Below are 17,443 nucleotides of genomic sequence, written 5' to 3' on the forward strand. Positions count from 1 at the left end.
ATGAAGCACAGGCAAGCCAACCTTTGTAGAAGTTTCTTTTAAATACTTGAGATACTGATACAGAGACATTATTCAAAGACAGCTATTAACAGCTGATACTTTGAAAAGAAGCTTCCAAAAAATCTGTTTCTTGTCCTGTGATAAGCCACATGACAAGGCACGTCATTCTGTAAAGGAGGTAGGGAAAGTGTTTAGCAGTGTGGGAAAGAGAGGGTCAGGACTACATAATTTATTTGTTTGTTTTCCTGCTTGAACAACAGGGCTGCAGAATGACACAGAACCAAACAGCTATAAACATAACTGAGATTTGTTCTGCTGAGCACAGTGTTAATACAAAAATGTAAAAGCATTATCGGCCAATGCATGAACAGATTGGGATGCAGGTCTTGTAAGAGATTTGGGAATAAGCTTCTCTGAGGTTCGACAAAAGGAGGGTCAGCGCTGGGTGCAAGAAAGTTTTGGTCATCCAAAAGATTTTATGAGATCTGACAGTAAGTTCTCTCCAGTTCTGACAACTTAAGACATACCCAGATAGGAACTGAACTTCAGTCCAACAGACAGGCAACACCTTCTTTCTTATTCCACGCTACTTGGCTGTGGTCTTACTATTCATCCAGCATTTCCCAAGCACCTCCCTCTATCCCACTGCTGAGTGTCTCTCAGCAAGGCAATACCTTCAAAAATCAGTAAGAGCCTATTCCTACTACTATGGAGTGTGAAAGCTAATGCTGCTGCATGAACTAACAGTATGCTTAGAGAGTTTTTGGCCAGGATTTTAATGAGAATGGCAAGTATTCTTCTGGATAACTTACGAGGTGCTATTACAGAGAGGTTCTGTGATGCTGCAGCTGCTGAAGACTTCATACTTGCAAGTGTGCCCTTTGTCTACAACTTAGATGATGTAGGAACCCAGGCTTGGATATTTCCTGCTTTCTCAGCTATTTTAAGAGAGGGAAGGTAATCACATGTGGTTTTCTTACAAGTTCTCTTTCAATACTTGAGTCCTTGAGAACCAGCCCTGTTTTCATTGGAATGAATGAGCTTTTTGTCACTGACCTGCTTAACCCCTGAAAATTTACTAGGGACTTCACTGCTATTGTAGCTTGGCACCTTGTGATCTGAAATTTATTTTTAAAAAATATTTATCTACATTTTTCTGAGCACACTTCTGAGATAGAAAAGTTTCATATTCATCTTATAATACAAAGAACTAAGACAGAGAAGGAGGATGGGCTGGAAGTCCAAAGTGAGCTAGGTGTCTACAAAGCTGACTGCAAGTATCTACAGGATAACTAATTTCCTCAGTAAAGCAGGGTATGCTGAGCTAGCCATGCCATATATACTGAGATGTGCTTGGCACTATGCTTCCCTAGGCAGGAACTGTTTCCTCAGCCTTCTTCCTCAGTGGGGCCCAACTCAGTCTTTGATAACCTTTAACCTGTTTGAGGAGGAAATGCCAGTCACTTCCACACAACAGTCTAAAGGTTACAGGTCTTGCCAAACTGTACAAACCCCAGAGCTGGTCTTCAGCTGCCTAGTTTGGATCAGCAATTTAAACCTCATTGAGTATGCCAAACATAGTGTTGCTGGGGTACTCCCTGCTGGTTTTCCTGCTGTGTTAATGCATGCATGTGATCACTGGTTGAAGACACAGAAGTGACTCCACAACTGATGGCTCAGGCACACATCTAGGTGCCACAGCTCACAGAAGCAGGGCAGTCTGCAGGCTTGGCAGGTGTCCTCTCAGCCTGACAGCTTCCACGAATGCTGAATCACTACTCTGCTGCCAGGGAGCTGGGGATCCCAAGACAGTATAAGGGACTCCTCTGGGCAACAAGGATCTTGAAAACTAGTCTTTTGATAATTTGTAGTTGGACACATCAATTCCTTTCACCATGCTTACCAACACCTACTGACGTGTGTCCAGTGGTCCTGGATTGCAGAAATCTGACCATCTGCTGTGGATGAGTGGAGGACCTGGTGCCTTCCCTTTGAGACAGAGATGGAATGTGCCCTTAGCTTATAACTGCACCCACAAAGGCAAAAACATGCCTGTATTCAGTTAACTAAATGAAATCTACAGTTTTTGTCCTACATAATGTACCTGAAGTCATACGAGGAGTCTGTGTTGGCAGAAAACTGTGATACATCATCTGAGCACCTCCCCGAAGTTCTATCCACTGGGAGAGATTTCCTCTCAGCAGGAACAGGATGGGAGGTTTGAGAAGCAATGCAATTAACTTTGAAACAATAAGAGTTTTTGAAACATTTGGCCTGTAGCTGATCAAGCTTCTTGACGCGGTGGTAGCTGCCATGTCATGTCTAAATTCTGTGTGGAAATCATTGATCATTAAACTAGTCCTAGTGTCATGTTTTTACAGGCTATTTAGAGAGAGAGTCTACCTACCATGAAGAATTATTTGGAAGGCACATTGACTTTTATCCTGTTGGTTGGATAATAACTTCATTAATGCTGATCTATCTCAGTACAACCACAGGCTTCTGTAGTTAGTTACCTTTGATGACAGTGGTAATAGCAACAGCTCCCATTGTTTGCAAAATCCCTCAAATTAGAAGTGCTACTAGGAGAACTGATGTAGCTCAGTTCTAAAAAATATTTTTTTTTCCCTGACAAATACAGGAAACTGGAGTTAGCTGGCAAGAGGGATGGGAGAGGAGGGCATACAAATAAATACTATTTCAATAAGATCACTAAAGCAAGTAAAACTTCAGGTAATTTCCTCTAATTCTGCTGACAGTAACTGATCTAGATTATGTTTTGTTTCAAAATAGTGCTGTTGGGGAGAGATAAGCACAGTGTGAGAGCAGTAAAAGAGTTTTTGAGCACAGATACCTCCAGAACGAATGTGTGCTGTCCCTTTAAATCTTACAAGTTTTAATGCTCCAGCTGCTGGAGGGATATTCTGCAACATTTGAGGCAGATTCCTAATTGAAACTGATCTGGTTTGTAGGCAGGAAAAGTACATGTTTATATTTAAGTATCTTCTCCTTGGGCAGTTAAAATGTGTTTTCAAGAATAAAGCGACAATAGAAGCCATTAAAATTCTCCAGCATTTTCCAACCACACACAATTGCCCCAAATCATTCCTATTCAGATTCAAGGAAAAATGATGGTAAAACTTCTGATACTATGATGAGATCAGTTGTCGGCAAGTGCTAGCATTTTAATGACAACCATAACAGTAGTTCATTAGCGCTATTAGATCAAGCAGATTTAGCTGGTGTGGAGTGTATTGGTAACCAGCTACTTACTCAAAAGAAATTCTTATCTTAAATGAGAGTTAGGAATGGAGACTTACCAGCTCTAAGAACTTCCTCACCACCTGTCTTTGTTTTAAGTTAGTTTCACCATCCAGGTTAGCTGTTTCTATATGGCACAGCCCATCAGGATCACTTGAGGAGAGCAGCAATATGTCAGCAGGTATAATTTCATTACAGCGAAGCTGCACAAAGTCTCCGACTTTCACTTCTTTCCAGTATCTGCTGATGTATTTCTTCTCATTTCTGAAAAAAAAAAAAAGGACATTTACAAGACTTTTAAATTTAAAAATTGCACAGACTGAGATCCTTCTGATAAATCTGGTTTGATTTGTCACAGGAATACCTGTTGTAGGAGTGCCTTTCAAAAGTCCTCAGGAATTCTCGATTTACTCCAGGAAAACTCAATGCAGAATGCCAAGAGGCCATTTCCCAGTGACTCAGAACCAGGTCTGAGTTACCAAGACCCTCTTTTAAGATCCAGAGAAAAATCCTGTTGATGTCAGACTTGACTAAGCAGGGTAAACAGAAGCTTCACACATTCTCCTTTCTCTCCCTCCATGCTCTGAGTTGCCCATATGACCCTATGAAGGGGAGAGGGCCAATGCCCATACTGTGTGAAAAGGATTCACTTTTAGGGCAAGAGAGGAAATGAGAACAGGTATGGGCACAGGACACCTGCCTGGAATGGCTCCTGAATGTTCTCCCTCATGTGCCACCCTCTGATGCACCCTCAGATAGGCTCCCCTTGTTCTCTTTTTCCAACAGGGACAAACTCTGTATACTGCTGCACGTCATATCTGGACAAGGATCCCTAACTGAGAGGAATTTCCACTATCTATCACTAAACCTAGAACTACAAGGACATGTTGTGTGGAAAAATGCAGTCCTAGCTGCTCTACTGGGAAAGCACACTCTAATTTCTTTTAAGTATTCCTACTCTATTTCCATTCTAGCCAGAGTGCTCTGTGTTATATAGCTAATTCCTTCTCAGTTACCCTGAATCTTTCATTTTGGAGTACAAGCACTAAACCTCTCTAGTTTTAAAGGTCATGCTAGTTTGCTACTTTTTTATTTTTTCAATTTTTCTTGAGAGCAAGAGGCAAAAGGAACACATGACTGCTTAATTAATTTTAGCTAAAATTTCAGATTTTAGTTTTACAGCAGGCAGACTCATGTGCTTTCTTGGCATTTGTGGAAAGTGATTTATTCTGCTGTGATTTTGAAAGAAATACATTTCAAAACAGCCCCAATATTGACTTGGTAAAATACCTCCTGAAAATGGGAAGCTAATATTCTGACACTTTTCTAAGCCATTAGAAGGCCTTTTGCTGTGTGAGGACCAAGACGATTGTCAATGCTGGCACTGTTGCCAGAGACTGTCTCCTGGGACAGCCCTTTAACTAGCAGAATGGGATTCTGATGAGGGGTGGGGAGAGGTGGTGACAGCTGTTTTATGTTTTTTAAAGTACATTATTTTAAAATACATCACTTTCAGCAGTAATGTGAATAGATTTGTAACCAAGTGGAAGCAGGAAGTCCTGACAACATTGTTACTTTGGAGTTACTGATAGTCATGCCTTCACTGGTGTTAGAGGAATTACTAACTTAATTGGCATTTATTCATGTATTTAGCCAAAATCCTGAACGATAAAGGGTCAGGTAGCTTAACAAGGATGTATCAGATTAGGTTTTATACCCCAGAATTTCTTCATTGTCTTTTCATAACATCCAGTTTATAAGGGAAAGAATGAGAATGATGGCTGTGATTTCTATTTTGATAAAACCTGAAAAGGATTAGTACAGACCAAGTGTAAAACATGATAATCTAACAAAGGCAGGTAATACACTTACTAGGTGCTGAAATTACTCATTTTCTTCACAATCACGCTGAAACAAACATTTAATTTTCTCTGCTAATGAGTATGAATTGCTTTGAAACCCAGTGTGCCATAATACAGTACAAATTACTGCACTGCAGATCTGAAGGGTTTGTTAGCTCTGCAATCTGTAACTCCGAATCCCTTTACATGTGTCTGTTGTTCTTCATCCTTTTTAATTTAACTGTGAAACTGGATGATGTATAAATGTACAAGGAGCAGCAGTACAAAAGCACGATCATGATAAAAATAGCAAGTAGTCCCATACTATGCTATAAGCACTACTATTTTTTATTTAATTTCTATTGTTTGAAAAGCATTGCTATTTTAGCATTTCCTCATCCCTCACATGCTTAGCAACTGCCACAGCTATGTAGACTGTGGCAGGAAGGGTGGATATCAAGCAACACAAGGAGCACAAGTGAACACAAGGCCAAATGGCTTGAATAAATGAAGTTGTTCAGCCTGGAAAAGAGAAGGTTTCAGGGAGACCTTATTGTGGTATTTCAATATATAAAAGGGACTTGTAAAAAAGACAGTTATTACCAGTGCCTACAGCCACAGGACAAGAGGTAATGGTTTTAAACTGAAAAAGGATAGGTGTAGATGAAACGTAAGGGAGAAATTTCGTATGGTGAGGCTAGTGCCCAGTGAAGCTGTCTATGACCCATCCCTGGAAGTGTTCAAAATGGGGCTTTAAGCAACCTGATACAGTGAAGGGTGTCCCTGCCCCTGGCAGGAGTATTGGACTAAGTGATCTTTAAAGGTCCCTACCAAGCCAAACCATTCTGTGATTCAATAAATCTATGAATGTAAGACCTCTTGGACATGCACCAGGGCCCCAGGGCACAGCCCCCTTCATTAGGCACACGGGAACAATTTGGCCCCGTATTCCACTTGATCAGCTCTTTGCTAACAAGGGTCAATAGTGGATGGAAAATTACTGTCTTCATGGAAAATTACTTCCTAATCCTCTTTAGACCGGGTTGCTCTGTGTCCTCTAGCAGAGCTCTGAACTGAGACTTGTCTCACTGCAGCCAGTGAGTGGTCACTGCAAGCATTCTCTGCAGAGTATGGCAAGATACCATCTTCACTGGGTGGTTTGGAGACTATCTGGACCATGAATACATCAGGCCCTATAAAGCTTTCCTTTAACATGCTCAGCCTAGTCCTCTGAACATGCAGGTTAGCTCACCTTGGACAGCCATCATAACCTACAGCCACTACACACACACCAAGTGACCCCATTGATAAGGTTAAGATTTTTCCATCGATTCTGCAGAGACAGAACTTTGTTGTCCAAGTTTTATATTACCTACTAAATGTTTATTCTTGCTGTTATATTGTGCCAGTAAAATTATATAATATAGAGAGTTAGAAATGCCAGACTTTCTGTAAGAGAAGGAGCCCAAAAGGATGGCAATACTACAGTCTCAGTACAGGGCTCTGTGGTGGTGCATCCCCTACCCCTCCTGGGCTCTGCTCTACCTCCTCAAGCCTGCTCTACAATTTCAATAATCCTTGTTAGGCCTTTGTGTAATGAGTCGGGTGCTGAAATGTTCCTTGACCACACCAGGAACTCTTGCATGGCTAAGGTGGAATGGCACTGTTCATATCAGGGACACCTGCTGCCTTACCAAAGGAGGGGAATGAGAAATAACTGGTCATCCCCATATAGCCTTGGAACATTACCCACCTGAATCATAACCCCAATGAAACTGGGCTTTGGGATAATTTCAATATCATCAACTTGGGTTATAGTCAGGATGGAAATGGACTAATGAAAAAAAAGCCAATCATCTTGTGACCCTATAAACAGTGCTCCTAAGTGAGGCCCTTTGAGTTCTACCAGACCACAGCAGGCTGTACCAGCGTGTCCCTCAGAGTGGGATGCTGCTTAGAGCTTGCAGACTGTCGTGCTGCAGTACTGGGAGGACTGTCACCAAAAGCTGGTGAGTCAGCCTGGGCCAACATCCCCCAGCCCGTGACACTCAAGCCTCTCCCACTGAGAAATGCCAAGACATTCAGTGTGAGTAATTCACTGACACTCCAGTGAAACACAGTGGAACTTTAACAAGTACCTTTGTGCATATATATAAATATACACACACACGCACACACACCCTACAGGTAACTGAGTTACTATTTTGATTAAGGTTAATCCTATTGAATCACTTTGTAAATATTAAATTAGTCAATTACTGAGTGCTGCTAAATCCTTCAGACATAAACCACTGCCCAGGTCTGAGGCTAAGACTGGACTCAGCCACACCTAGGCTGCCTCAGGAGTTTAGAAAGCAAGAATCTTGTGACTCAACATCAGGATTTCCCTATTAAATCTTTTAGATATTCCATTGACAAAGTCTGAGATGAAGTTTGGATTGAGCTGCACTTAGGTTCCATTAAAAGTTTAGAAAGCAGGGGGTCCACTCCATAACTCATGACTCAATGGGGAAATCTCTCTTACCCCTTGCACCCTTACCCTTACCCTGCCCCTTGTGTAAATCATGCAAAATTGATTATAATTCTACTTTCCCTCTATGCTTCATCTCTGTAGTAATAGAGTGAACCTTGCCATCAAACTCTGTTACGTCATGCTTTCACAAATTTATATTAAAACCTGCTTTTGGTAATACCTTTGATTGTGACTCCTGAAGTGGCCTAAATCACTCACTTGTGGCAGCTGCAGGCACTGTTTGCGAGGGACTTTTAAAAGTTTTTGGCAAGTTTAAGTAAACATCAGCAAACCTCTCGGAATATTTTGTTGACAGGCTCAAAGAATTCTGTCAGGAACGCAGGAACGGGAGGCAGCATCTCAGTGAGTCCAGTCCCCTGAAATGGTCACTGGAAACTCTCACATGGATATTAAGCCCAGAAGCTGACACCCCACAACTCTAGTTCTACCTGCCCTCATTTATCATGAGCCTGAAGATACATTTTATTACCTACAATACACCTAAGGCTAATACTACAAGAAACGAATGCTGCAAACCATGATGAACCACAGGAAGAAGTCAGAGATACTAAATCTTTCAATCTTGGGAGAGTTAAATTGAAGTCCTACAAATCAATATGCTGCCAGGAACTAATGCCATTCAGCAGAAGGAATAGATATTGTTGTTATTCTCCATTTAAATCACAATGATGAACTATTAATTTCAGACAGCTATGCTCAGGTATTATATAATGTGTTATGCTGAGCTCAAATATTAAAAAAGTGCATCCTCCTGCACACAACCTAATCTTTATCAATACGCTTGCATGCAAAGAATGTATCTGTCAGCTGTGGTTTAAACAGTCACGTGGGTTAAATCTTCATGCTCGTCTCTGCCACAATTGGAAGTAGAACTTTCCAGTGCCTTCACTTTTCTGAGCATATTGTTACAGGTAAACACTACAGAAATCTAAAGATGAATAGCTGAAAAGTCAGCTGGTACAGCTGCATTGACATCAACACTTTTGTTAGCCAACAGCAGATGTGGCCCTGGCAGGAGTCAAACTGCAAGGATAAAGTGCCATTATCCTGGCATATCTGCTCTTGAATATACACAGAAGAGTCTGAAACATCCTCTCAAGTGTATGAACACAGAGAAAAATACTTTCTTTCCTATTAAAAATTTGCATTAGTCTACCTATTGCATATATTTGGCCAATGCTCTGTTTTGAAGCAGAACAGCCTGCAGGTCAGTGCCAAATTTGAGACCGACTTTGATTAGCAGCAAAACTGCTACTTGGTTCAGCAAAAACTGAACAAACCAAAACTATTGATGATTTTTTTTTTTTAATGTCAGTTTCTAATTTAGAAACACAGAAACTCATAAATGGCACTTCCTTTTCATATTAATTATGCTTTTTCTTCTTCTGGTCTCCTTTGCAACATGAGATGATAAAGATCATGCCCATAATTTTGCTTTCTGGACATGTAGACACCACTTGATATCTGCAAAAGGCTGAAGATTTTCAAACTGTCTCCATTTAGAAATTACAAAAATAATTGTTTACTTCTTTTGAGTGTATTTTAACTATTTGGGCATAATAAGGAATTATTAAAAATTACGTAAGATAACTTCTATATATATGTATATAATAATAACTTAAGATAAAACATATCTTGCCTTTTCTCTATAATTTCTTTTTTTTTAAGTTTGGGAAAATCATCATAAGCAATACTTGGCAAAGAAATATGAAGGCCATAGAGCTGTAATCTGTTCCACTTGTGTAAGGTCTGCATACTAGAAATTTTATACATTAGATTCAGAGGATGGGGACTACTAGGTAATAAGTTCTTCCTGTACTTCTCCACTGAAAAATATTACAGTTAATGAGTGGGAATGGCTGATGCAGATTTGCTTCATCAGATCCAGTGGCTGGGGCACCTGTGCTTCTATGTAGCGCTGCCCTAGCTTAGTCCCAGCATAGGCTCCTACATTCATCTCAGCAGGGCTTGTAAAATACATGTACCAGAAGACTGGAAGATGTTCTCTTGTACTTTTTGGGGTGCTCAGCCTGTTTGACCTGGCTTACAGAGCATACCCCTTCTTACATACGTTGCAGCTGCAACCCAGAGGTTTTCAAGCTTCTCAAAACATCCAGATAAAATGTCTTTTCCCAGTCCAAGCCCATCCGCGGACCTCTTTTTGAAGTAACAATCTTCTTTACTTCAAAAGAAATCTGACTCCTTTGCCTTCCCTGCCAGCTGAGGTTGGCCATTGAACCAGCAGGATTTTAAAGAAACAGCAAGAAGTTAAGTCTGTGGAAGCGGAAAAGCTCTCTACAAAAGACAGTCAAACAGCTGTTGTACATGTACAAAGCATACTTTGTATCTGTTCTTGATGTCAGCCAGGTCCTTCCTTTTCATATCAGGAGGTAGAAATAGATTGGAGTAGCACAAAAGAATGATTCAGGTACATCTCTGCTCCCAGTGACTTAAAATATGTTCCAATGAATTGCCTACAAGTGCTGTGACAAGTCTTCTGGTTAGGAGCTAAATAAAAAAAACTTGGAACTAATTAGCAGGGCCCAAGCAGAGCAGCAACTTCTGAAGGAGAACCTCAAACTAACGCAAACACAGAAGTGTCACATCAGGCCAGACTATCTTTATCTTTTTAACATCATAGCTGTTTCTCCGTAGGTCCTTCACGCTCATATTGTTTTCCCAAATCATCTGTTCTTTCTCTTGCCTGGTCTGGAGCCTCCACCTTCAGTCCCCCACCTCTCCCAACACCTGCAGGTGTGGAGAGGGTTCCCACTAAGGGAGCTCATAGCACTCTATGCAAACTTCAGTGGAAAGTGGAGATGTTGCAAAATTCATCACAGGCTACAAAAGAAGAGCTGAGGGACAGCACTGAAATATGTGAACAAAACTGTTATAACCAGTATTGATTATGATTTGAAAACTATGGGTGTAGCAGAACTCAGAGTTTAAAAACAAGAGCTATCTGTGAGACCATGGCATACATTCCACAAAGTCTGAACATGTCAAGTATCTATGGAAACATGTTGAGAACCATTTGGGTACAATTACAATGTTGTGGCAAAATGAAGGAAAAACATGAAGCATAAGTTAATGCCAAAGGAGGTTACATAATGCCCAGAATATGTCTCATTCACCACAAATGATAACATCTGTTTTTATGAAAATAAATCATGAAGAGACTCTGAATCTGATGTTAATCAGACAAAACAGATTAGCAGAGTGTGTTTTTGAGAAACACTGAAGAGGAAGAAATTTCTCCATAACTCCAAGTTTCTAAATAGACTCCATAATCTTCACATTATTTTAAGGGCATTATTTAATGGACTTCAAATATCCTTTTTTCTTTTTTAGAGAATTAGCATGTGCAAATGTCTGTTACAGTTCCTAGAAGCAAATCTGTGTATATAGCAATGATGAGGCATAAAGGTGCCTTTTATCAAATTCATACTTTCTGAAAACTGCTAATTTTTCTGCTATTAGTGAAACTTGCTATGAAAAGGTACCCAGGAAACCTCAACAATTCAGGCTTATAATGTGGAAGCAGTAATTTAACTTTTCTTGGCAGTGTTATCTCCATTATACCTCACGTTGAAAGAAATATCACTATTGTTAACTATAATGAAATATTTACTACTCGGAGTAAATGATTTTTCAGCCAAGAAACTTGTTGTTGTGATAACAACATGAAACATAAAAACAGAACATGTAATGAAACTTCATACAAACTGAAGGAAGAAAAATCTGTCTTCTAGAACTTGATTTCAATACAAGACTGTTCCAAGAGGCGTCTAATATTAGGGTTCCTGTAAGTGGTATGATTCTCAACCTCTTATGTTTGCTGCCAAATATGCTAAAAAAGTCCTATCACTCTTCCAGTAAACAGATATATTGGGAGAGAAGAATATCAGCTTTATATACAGCAGGACAGATAGTGAATGGTTAGTGCTGAGACTTTCTAAATGGTATCATACAAGGAGGTGGAAGTAGAAGAACAGCCTGGATATGACCTGTCTCACAGCCAGGTAAGGTTCTTGTCCTGATTTTCAGAGCCATCACAGATATTAACATTGAATATTTCCATTAAAGTGCTGCTCCAAGCCACTGCAAAAAGATTCCGCGGAGCTCGGTGCTCTGAAAATATAGAAGAAGAAATCATGCCCTGCTGAAGGGAACCCACTGAAACAGTAGATACCTAATGACACTAACCTCCTGAATCTGTGCCTGCTGCCTAAACAGTTAAAGAAAAAGCAGGAACGCTTCCTAGGGAGAATTTGGTTACAAATTTTGGTAAGACAGGAGCTCCATGTAGGAGCTTTCCAGGGTCCTTGTTCTCTAAACCAGTAATTAATGGTGTGAGGAGACTTAGGAATAGTGTCTGAGTGCCTAAAATTCAGGTGTGAGCTAGATAAACAAATCTGGTGACTCAATCCTCCTTTTGGTGCTCTCCCACTACATTTAAGGCAGTGCAATCAGCTGACCATTCCAAGGCAGCTCTTCATATTTTAAAGGTATATTAAAAGGTAAATTAAGCATGGCTCTGCACAGTTACTGAGGAAAATCCCATTCTTTAACAGATTCAGACATTTCAATGGAAATTTTATGCCTTCTCATTCCTCTTGTTCTGCACATCTGCCTCATTTGATCTCAGGACAACTTGACCCAGGACATGAAAAAGCTTTAATATACTCACTATGTATACACAAAAAGCCATTTGTAAAGAGTTTCTAAAGACAGGTACTCCTTAAGAAGTGCAAATGTTTTTATTTGAAAAAATTATTCCAGTTCTTTTAAATAAACATATAAAAATGGAAAGAACTTCTATCAGGAAAGGTATTCACTGCTAATTACATTCACAATCCTGATGGAGTTGTCCACTGATACTCAGATGGGGAGACTATTTTTCTGTATCTTACTGTACCATACATCTCCTTTAAAACTCTAAAGGCCACATTTTACCTAATCACTGCAATAAAACACTCTAGAAGTTAATACAGCTTTTGCTATTTAATGTTAACAAGAACAATAAGAATTTATCATTTTCACATTTAATAGGCAAAACCAACATCTCAGACCGAATATAAGCGTTCAACCTTCTCCAGGTCCTCCTAAAACTATTAAGTTCTAAATTTTCCTTCCAGTTCTGTTCTTGTCTGGGCAACATCCATCCATGGCATCCATCTCATTTGGATGTTCTCATGTTTTCCTCTGGACAATCTAAAGTACAGGTTGAGGGCAGGAAAGATACTGAGTACCAGCTGAGATCTCAGAGGGTTTCAGGGTGCAATGCATACATTCAGAACAACTGAGATTATGTTTTGCATATTGTTGCCTCTAAATTTCTTCTGGCTGCAATTCCAGAAATTAGCTTTAGCCCATACACTAGACTTTGCTATTACAGTGCCACACAAAATTAAACTGCTTAAAGAACTGGTATTGATTTAAAAAAAAAAAGTGAGAGAGAAAGAGAGAAAACCTCTGGGATGTAATATTATTGGAAGAATCTTGCAGAAGAAAAATCTGGATGCTACTATGTATTTGCAGAACAGTTCTTTCTGCTATGAGGTGAGACTCAGCAGAAAGGTGTGAGACTGTAATATGTAGGTTACCAATTTTGAAGGATATTAGAAGCATGTATTGGTGCACTTGTTTCTCAATTTGTATGAATTATATTTAACTGCCAAGTTACTAAGGAATTCCTTTTGTCTGTCTGATGAGGATGTACATTCAATGGAGACTGAATAAACAGGAAAACCTCAAACTCAGGCACACTCAGGCAAACTTATGTTGACACCAAGGTGTAAAAGGGGAGATTTAAGGTATTATCCTGCATAAAATCGTGGTCTTTCTCTACATCCATTCAGTTAGATACCTACACCAAACACCCCCAGGCAGGTACAAAAAAGGTGGGAATTTAACCTGGCAGATGTGGATGCCTACTGGCTAGCAGGCAAAGCAAACGGGGACACTTCTGCCTGCTTCTAATGGTGATGGAGGAAAGGTTTGGCAGGATTTGTAGGCAAACGCTGACCTTACCTTGAATGCCAACTTGCAAATGGAAGAGGCCCCAGAACAGTCAGAAGTCAGCCAAAATGTGTATCACAATAGCATCTGGCCAACTTCTGTTGATCAGATGCTGCACACTGCTTTAGAGCTCTGCCATTGGTATGACTGGTGTCCTAAGCCTCGAGACGAATTCCCAAGGGGGGGTTAGGTAAGACTTCACTTGTGAGCCACTGCTCTTGTCCCATCATACTTATGTCCCCCTAACCAGTTCTGGCTCAGCAGAAAGGAAGGCAGCAATTCTGTGGCAACTGAGTTCTCAGAAGTCTGTTCCTAATCTGGAAGAACAGAACAGATGACTAAGGACCTGAAATATGAACATACAGATCTTTCTTTTAAAGCTTTTTTTTTAATATTATTTACTATTGTTGATGCCTTTTCCTGGTCTTAAAATCAAGAGTCACACACGGTTAGAATGGGAAAAGGGATTTTACCTTGGTATTTATTTTAAGGATCCTTAGGTGTACACGTCCAGGTCATATGCATCGAGATGCACCCTGCCAAGTCTCTCTCTCTTTGTCTGTCTCCACCTCCCCCCTTCCACAACATTGGGTATAACATTATAGGTTTTACTAATTAGCATATCTATCAAAGATTCCCCAATGAGAGGCTCAAGTGAGCCCCCCTCCCCAAGGAACCTTCCCCTGGATGGTTCTATCTTGGTTTACAGAATGTGTTCTGGAGAGGACCTTGGGGTCTGGGGCACACTGATCTCTAGCTATGAAGCTTCTAAAATGTTTAGTCTCTTAGCTTAACAAACAAGTCCAAGAATGTAGGCAAAAGGCACTAGGAATACAGAAGTTGTAAAAAGGTATAACAGGGGTATAAAGGAAAGGGCAAAAATCTTCATGGCATCATTATTATCTCTTCTTTGTTGCTATTTTTCCATGTAGTTTCTTACACACAAGAGCCATGAGACTTCTCAGAAGAGACATCTCTATCACGCTAACTGAACCAAACACAGAAGAGCAGCAGGTTCCTGCAGTGCTCTCACTAGAGCTTGCACTGGTAGCCCAAGTGCTGCCTGACATTTTAAATCTAGCTCTTTGAAGTCACTGTGAGGAGAAGAAAGACACTGAGGTGCTGAAGTGTGTCCACAGAAGAGCAGTGGAGCTGTTGAAGGGTCTAGAGCACAAGCAGGATGAGGGGAGACTGAGAGAGCTGGGGTTGTTTAGTCTCAAGAAAACAAGGCTCGGGGGACCTAACTGCTCTCTACAACCACCTGAAAGGAGGTTGTGGCCAGGTGGGGGTTGTCCTCCCAGGCAGCCAGAGACAGGACAAGAGGAAATGGCTTCAAGCTGTGCCAGGCTTAGGTTGGCTGTTCAATAAAATTGCTTCACTGAAAGGGTGGTTAAGTGATGGAACAGGCTGCTCAGGGAAGTGTAGAATCACCATCCCTGGAGGTATTTAAGACATGCAGATGTGGCACTTGGGAACACGGTTTAGTGGTGGACTTGGCAGTGCTACAGTTGGACTCAACTATCTTAGAGGTCTTTTCCAACATAAATGATTCTACGATGCATCCCTTGTGTGACGCATAAACACTGTGACCCCCTGATCTGAAGCAGAAACATCTATCTCCAGCATCAGAACATTCGCAAGAGGGAAGGAGTAGTAGAAGGCACTACAACTCAGAAGAATCCTAATTTGTCCATGGAGATGGCAGAGAATAGGACTTGTACTGCAGGCTGATCTGAGAAGCACAGTTGAAGTTTTAAACATAGTGACTTATCTTAGGCTGTATCTGGCCAATTTTTCTGTGTTCAGCTGCTCCCATAGGTTACACAGCCTGTCTTTACATTTCTGCATCACTGCTTGCCCCAACAAGAAAAGAATACAAATGCAAGGAAAAGCAAACAGCCTCAGGCTGTATCTTAGACTAAGACATGTTTAAATTAGCATATTGTTCTCAAAACAAAATTTAAAAATCTGAAAATCTCTAAAATTCTGGTATAAAATAGTAAGAAGGTATTTCCCAAAAATGCTTTCTTAATGAAGACCATTAAAGTCCCATCTAAACTGGGTCCCGGGAGCACTTCCCAATAGTCCTGCTTGAGTACACAAGGGTTGGATCCTGTATTAGATTGAAATCTGGGTGTGTGTAAGCCTCAACTGGCTATGCTCTAGGTCCTAATGCAATTTGAATTCAGCCTTACATAAGGCCATCTTACAGAAATTCACAGAATATAAAAATGTTCCTCACTTCCATCAAAGAAGAATTAGAAGACCAAACTCCATGCAAATCATATGCAGTGACATGAATCTTTGAAGGTTTGAGTCAAAACAAGTATGTCTAGAGATGCAAATTTTATATTCAAAATTCTTGGTGAAAGTAAATAATAGAGATATTGAAGAAGTGAGAACCAGGAAATGTAAAATCCTACTATTTAAAGGAAATGCCTTTAGTAACATTTGAGTAGTTCAGATTCAAAACCAGACTGATACTGCAGGTATCTACATATAAAAAAATCAGGATAAAAATTCATTTAAAGCTTTTAATGTCAGCTTGACTATATTTTCACGCTACTTGCTGCTTCCTCTGAATTAAAGATGATGGTCTTCATCTTATTAATATTCCAAACTTACTTTAGCCAGTCAATGACTATAGTAGAATATGAAATACTAAGCTAGAATAATACTTTTCACAATAATGTTTGCACAGAGAGAAATGTAGTCTTTTCCTGTCCCACTGATTTACAATCAAAATGACTATGAATTATGTATCTCATAATTCCAATAGCATTATGAGATACAGTCAGCTCACGCAGACAGTACATCTCAACCTGTTAACATAGTTCTTCAGAGACCTTGTAATTACAGAGCTCTGCAGGGAAGCACGTCATCTTTGCCACTTGTCCACAACTACTGAACTACCATCAATAAAAAAGCTAATTTATAAAGAACAACACACCATCAGTACAAATTCTGATAGCCTGTTTCCATCACTTTACCAGACAATAAATTTTCAAAATGAAGTGTATTTACCATAATAATTCCCACAGTAGTTATCCACACTTCTATAAAATCATCGTCAGTTATAACCAAGATATTTTCAAGAGCTTCTTAGTTGACAGATGTGTACATATTTGTACATATTTAAACAAAAAGCCTATAAATATAAACTCTTCTTCACTACTGCCCTATTACAAAGAAATAGTGTCATTTGTGAACACTGTTTCACAGAAACTCTTTTTAAATTAATTCTGAAGAATTTAAAATCTAAGCAGGCCAACTAATAGGAATGGATATTGTCCTTTGTTTCTTTTTACACAAAAGGTTTCCTCATCAAGCTGTCTTTCTTGGAAATGACTAAATAATTTGTTGGCAAATATTGTTCCCACATTTAGAAAAACATTTTAAAAACCAATTTTCGTGCATGATTTTCACTTATTGTTCACTGAACTCCAAAACCAGGCTACAAATCTTGGCCCAAATTCAGAAACACATCTGAAGAGATGTCTAAACTCAGGCAGAAAAGTACTCTTTCTGGCCAAACTCCAGAAAGACAACTTCTCTGTAGTTTGCATTCATACCCTCCTTGGGGGGAAAATGATAAAATACTGAAATTCAATATCCTAGAAAAAAAAAATTCAAGGTCTTTATTGCAGCCAGAAGAAGAAAGTGACTGGCTTTTGAAACACCCAGAAACTGAGCTTAGAACAAGCAATTTCAAAGAGACTGTTTATTGAAAGGATTTGAATCATGGAAGGGGAACAAGCAGACTAAAAGATGTCCTAAAAGAGCTCCT

The 17,443-nt window shown here is 39.8% G+C and overlaps 1 protein-coding gene across 1 annotated transcript in view; it reads right to left on the bottom strand.

Moving 5' to 3' along the window:
• The window catches only part of ATP10A (ATPase phospholipid transporting 10A (putative)), a 111,242-nt gene that overhangs the window by 63,875 nt on the left and 29,924 nt on the right, over positions 1 to 17,443 (bottom strand). The window contains exon 2 of the mRNA XM_069006147.1: positions 3,321 to 3,525. Within this exon, the coding sequence (XP_068862248.1) occupies positions 3,321 to 3,525 (205 nt within the window). The remainder of the gene's footprint in view (positions 1 to 3,320; positions 3,526 to 17,443) is intronic.

The sequence above is a fragment of the Aphelocoma coerulescens genome, chromosome 1, assembly GCF_041296385.1.
Source record: "Aphelocoma coerulescens isolate FSJ_1873_10779 chromosome 1, UR_Acoe_1.0, whole genome shotgun sequence".
Taxonomy (NCBI): Eukaryota; Metazoa; Chordata; class Aves; order Passeriformes; family Corvidae; genus Aphelocoma; species Aphelocoma coerulescens.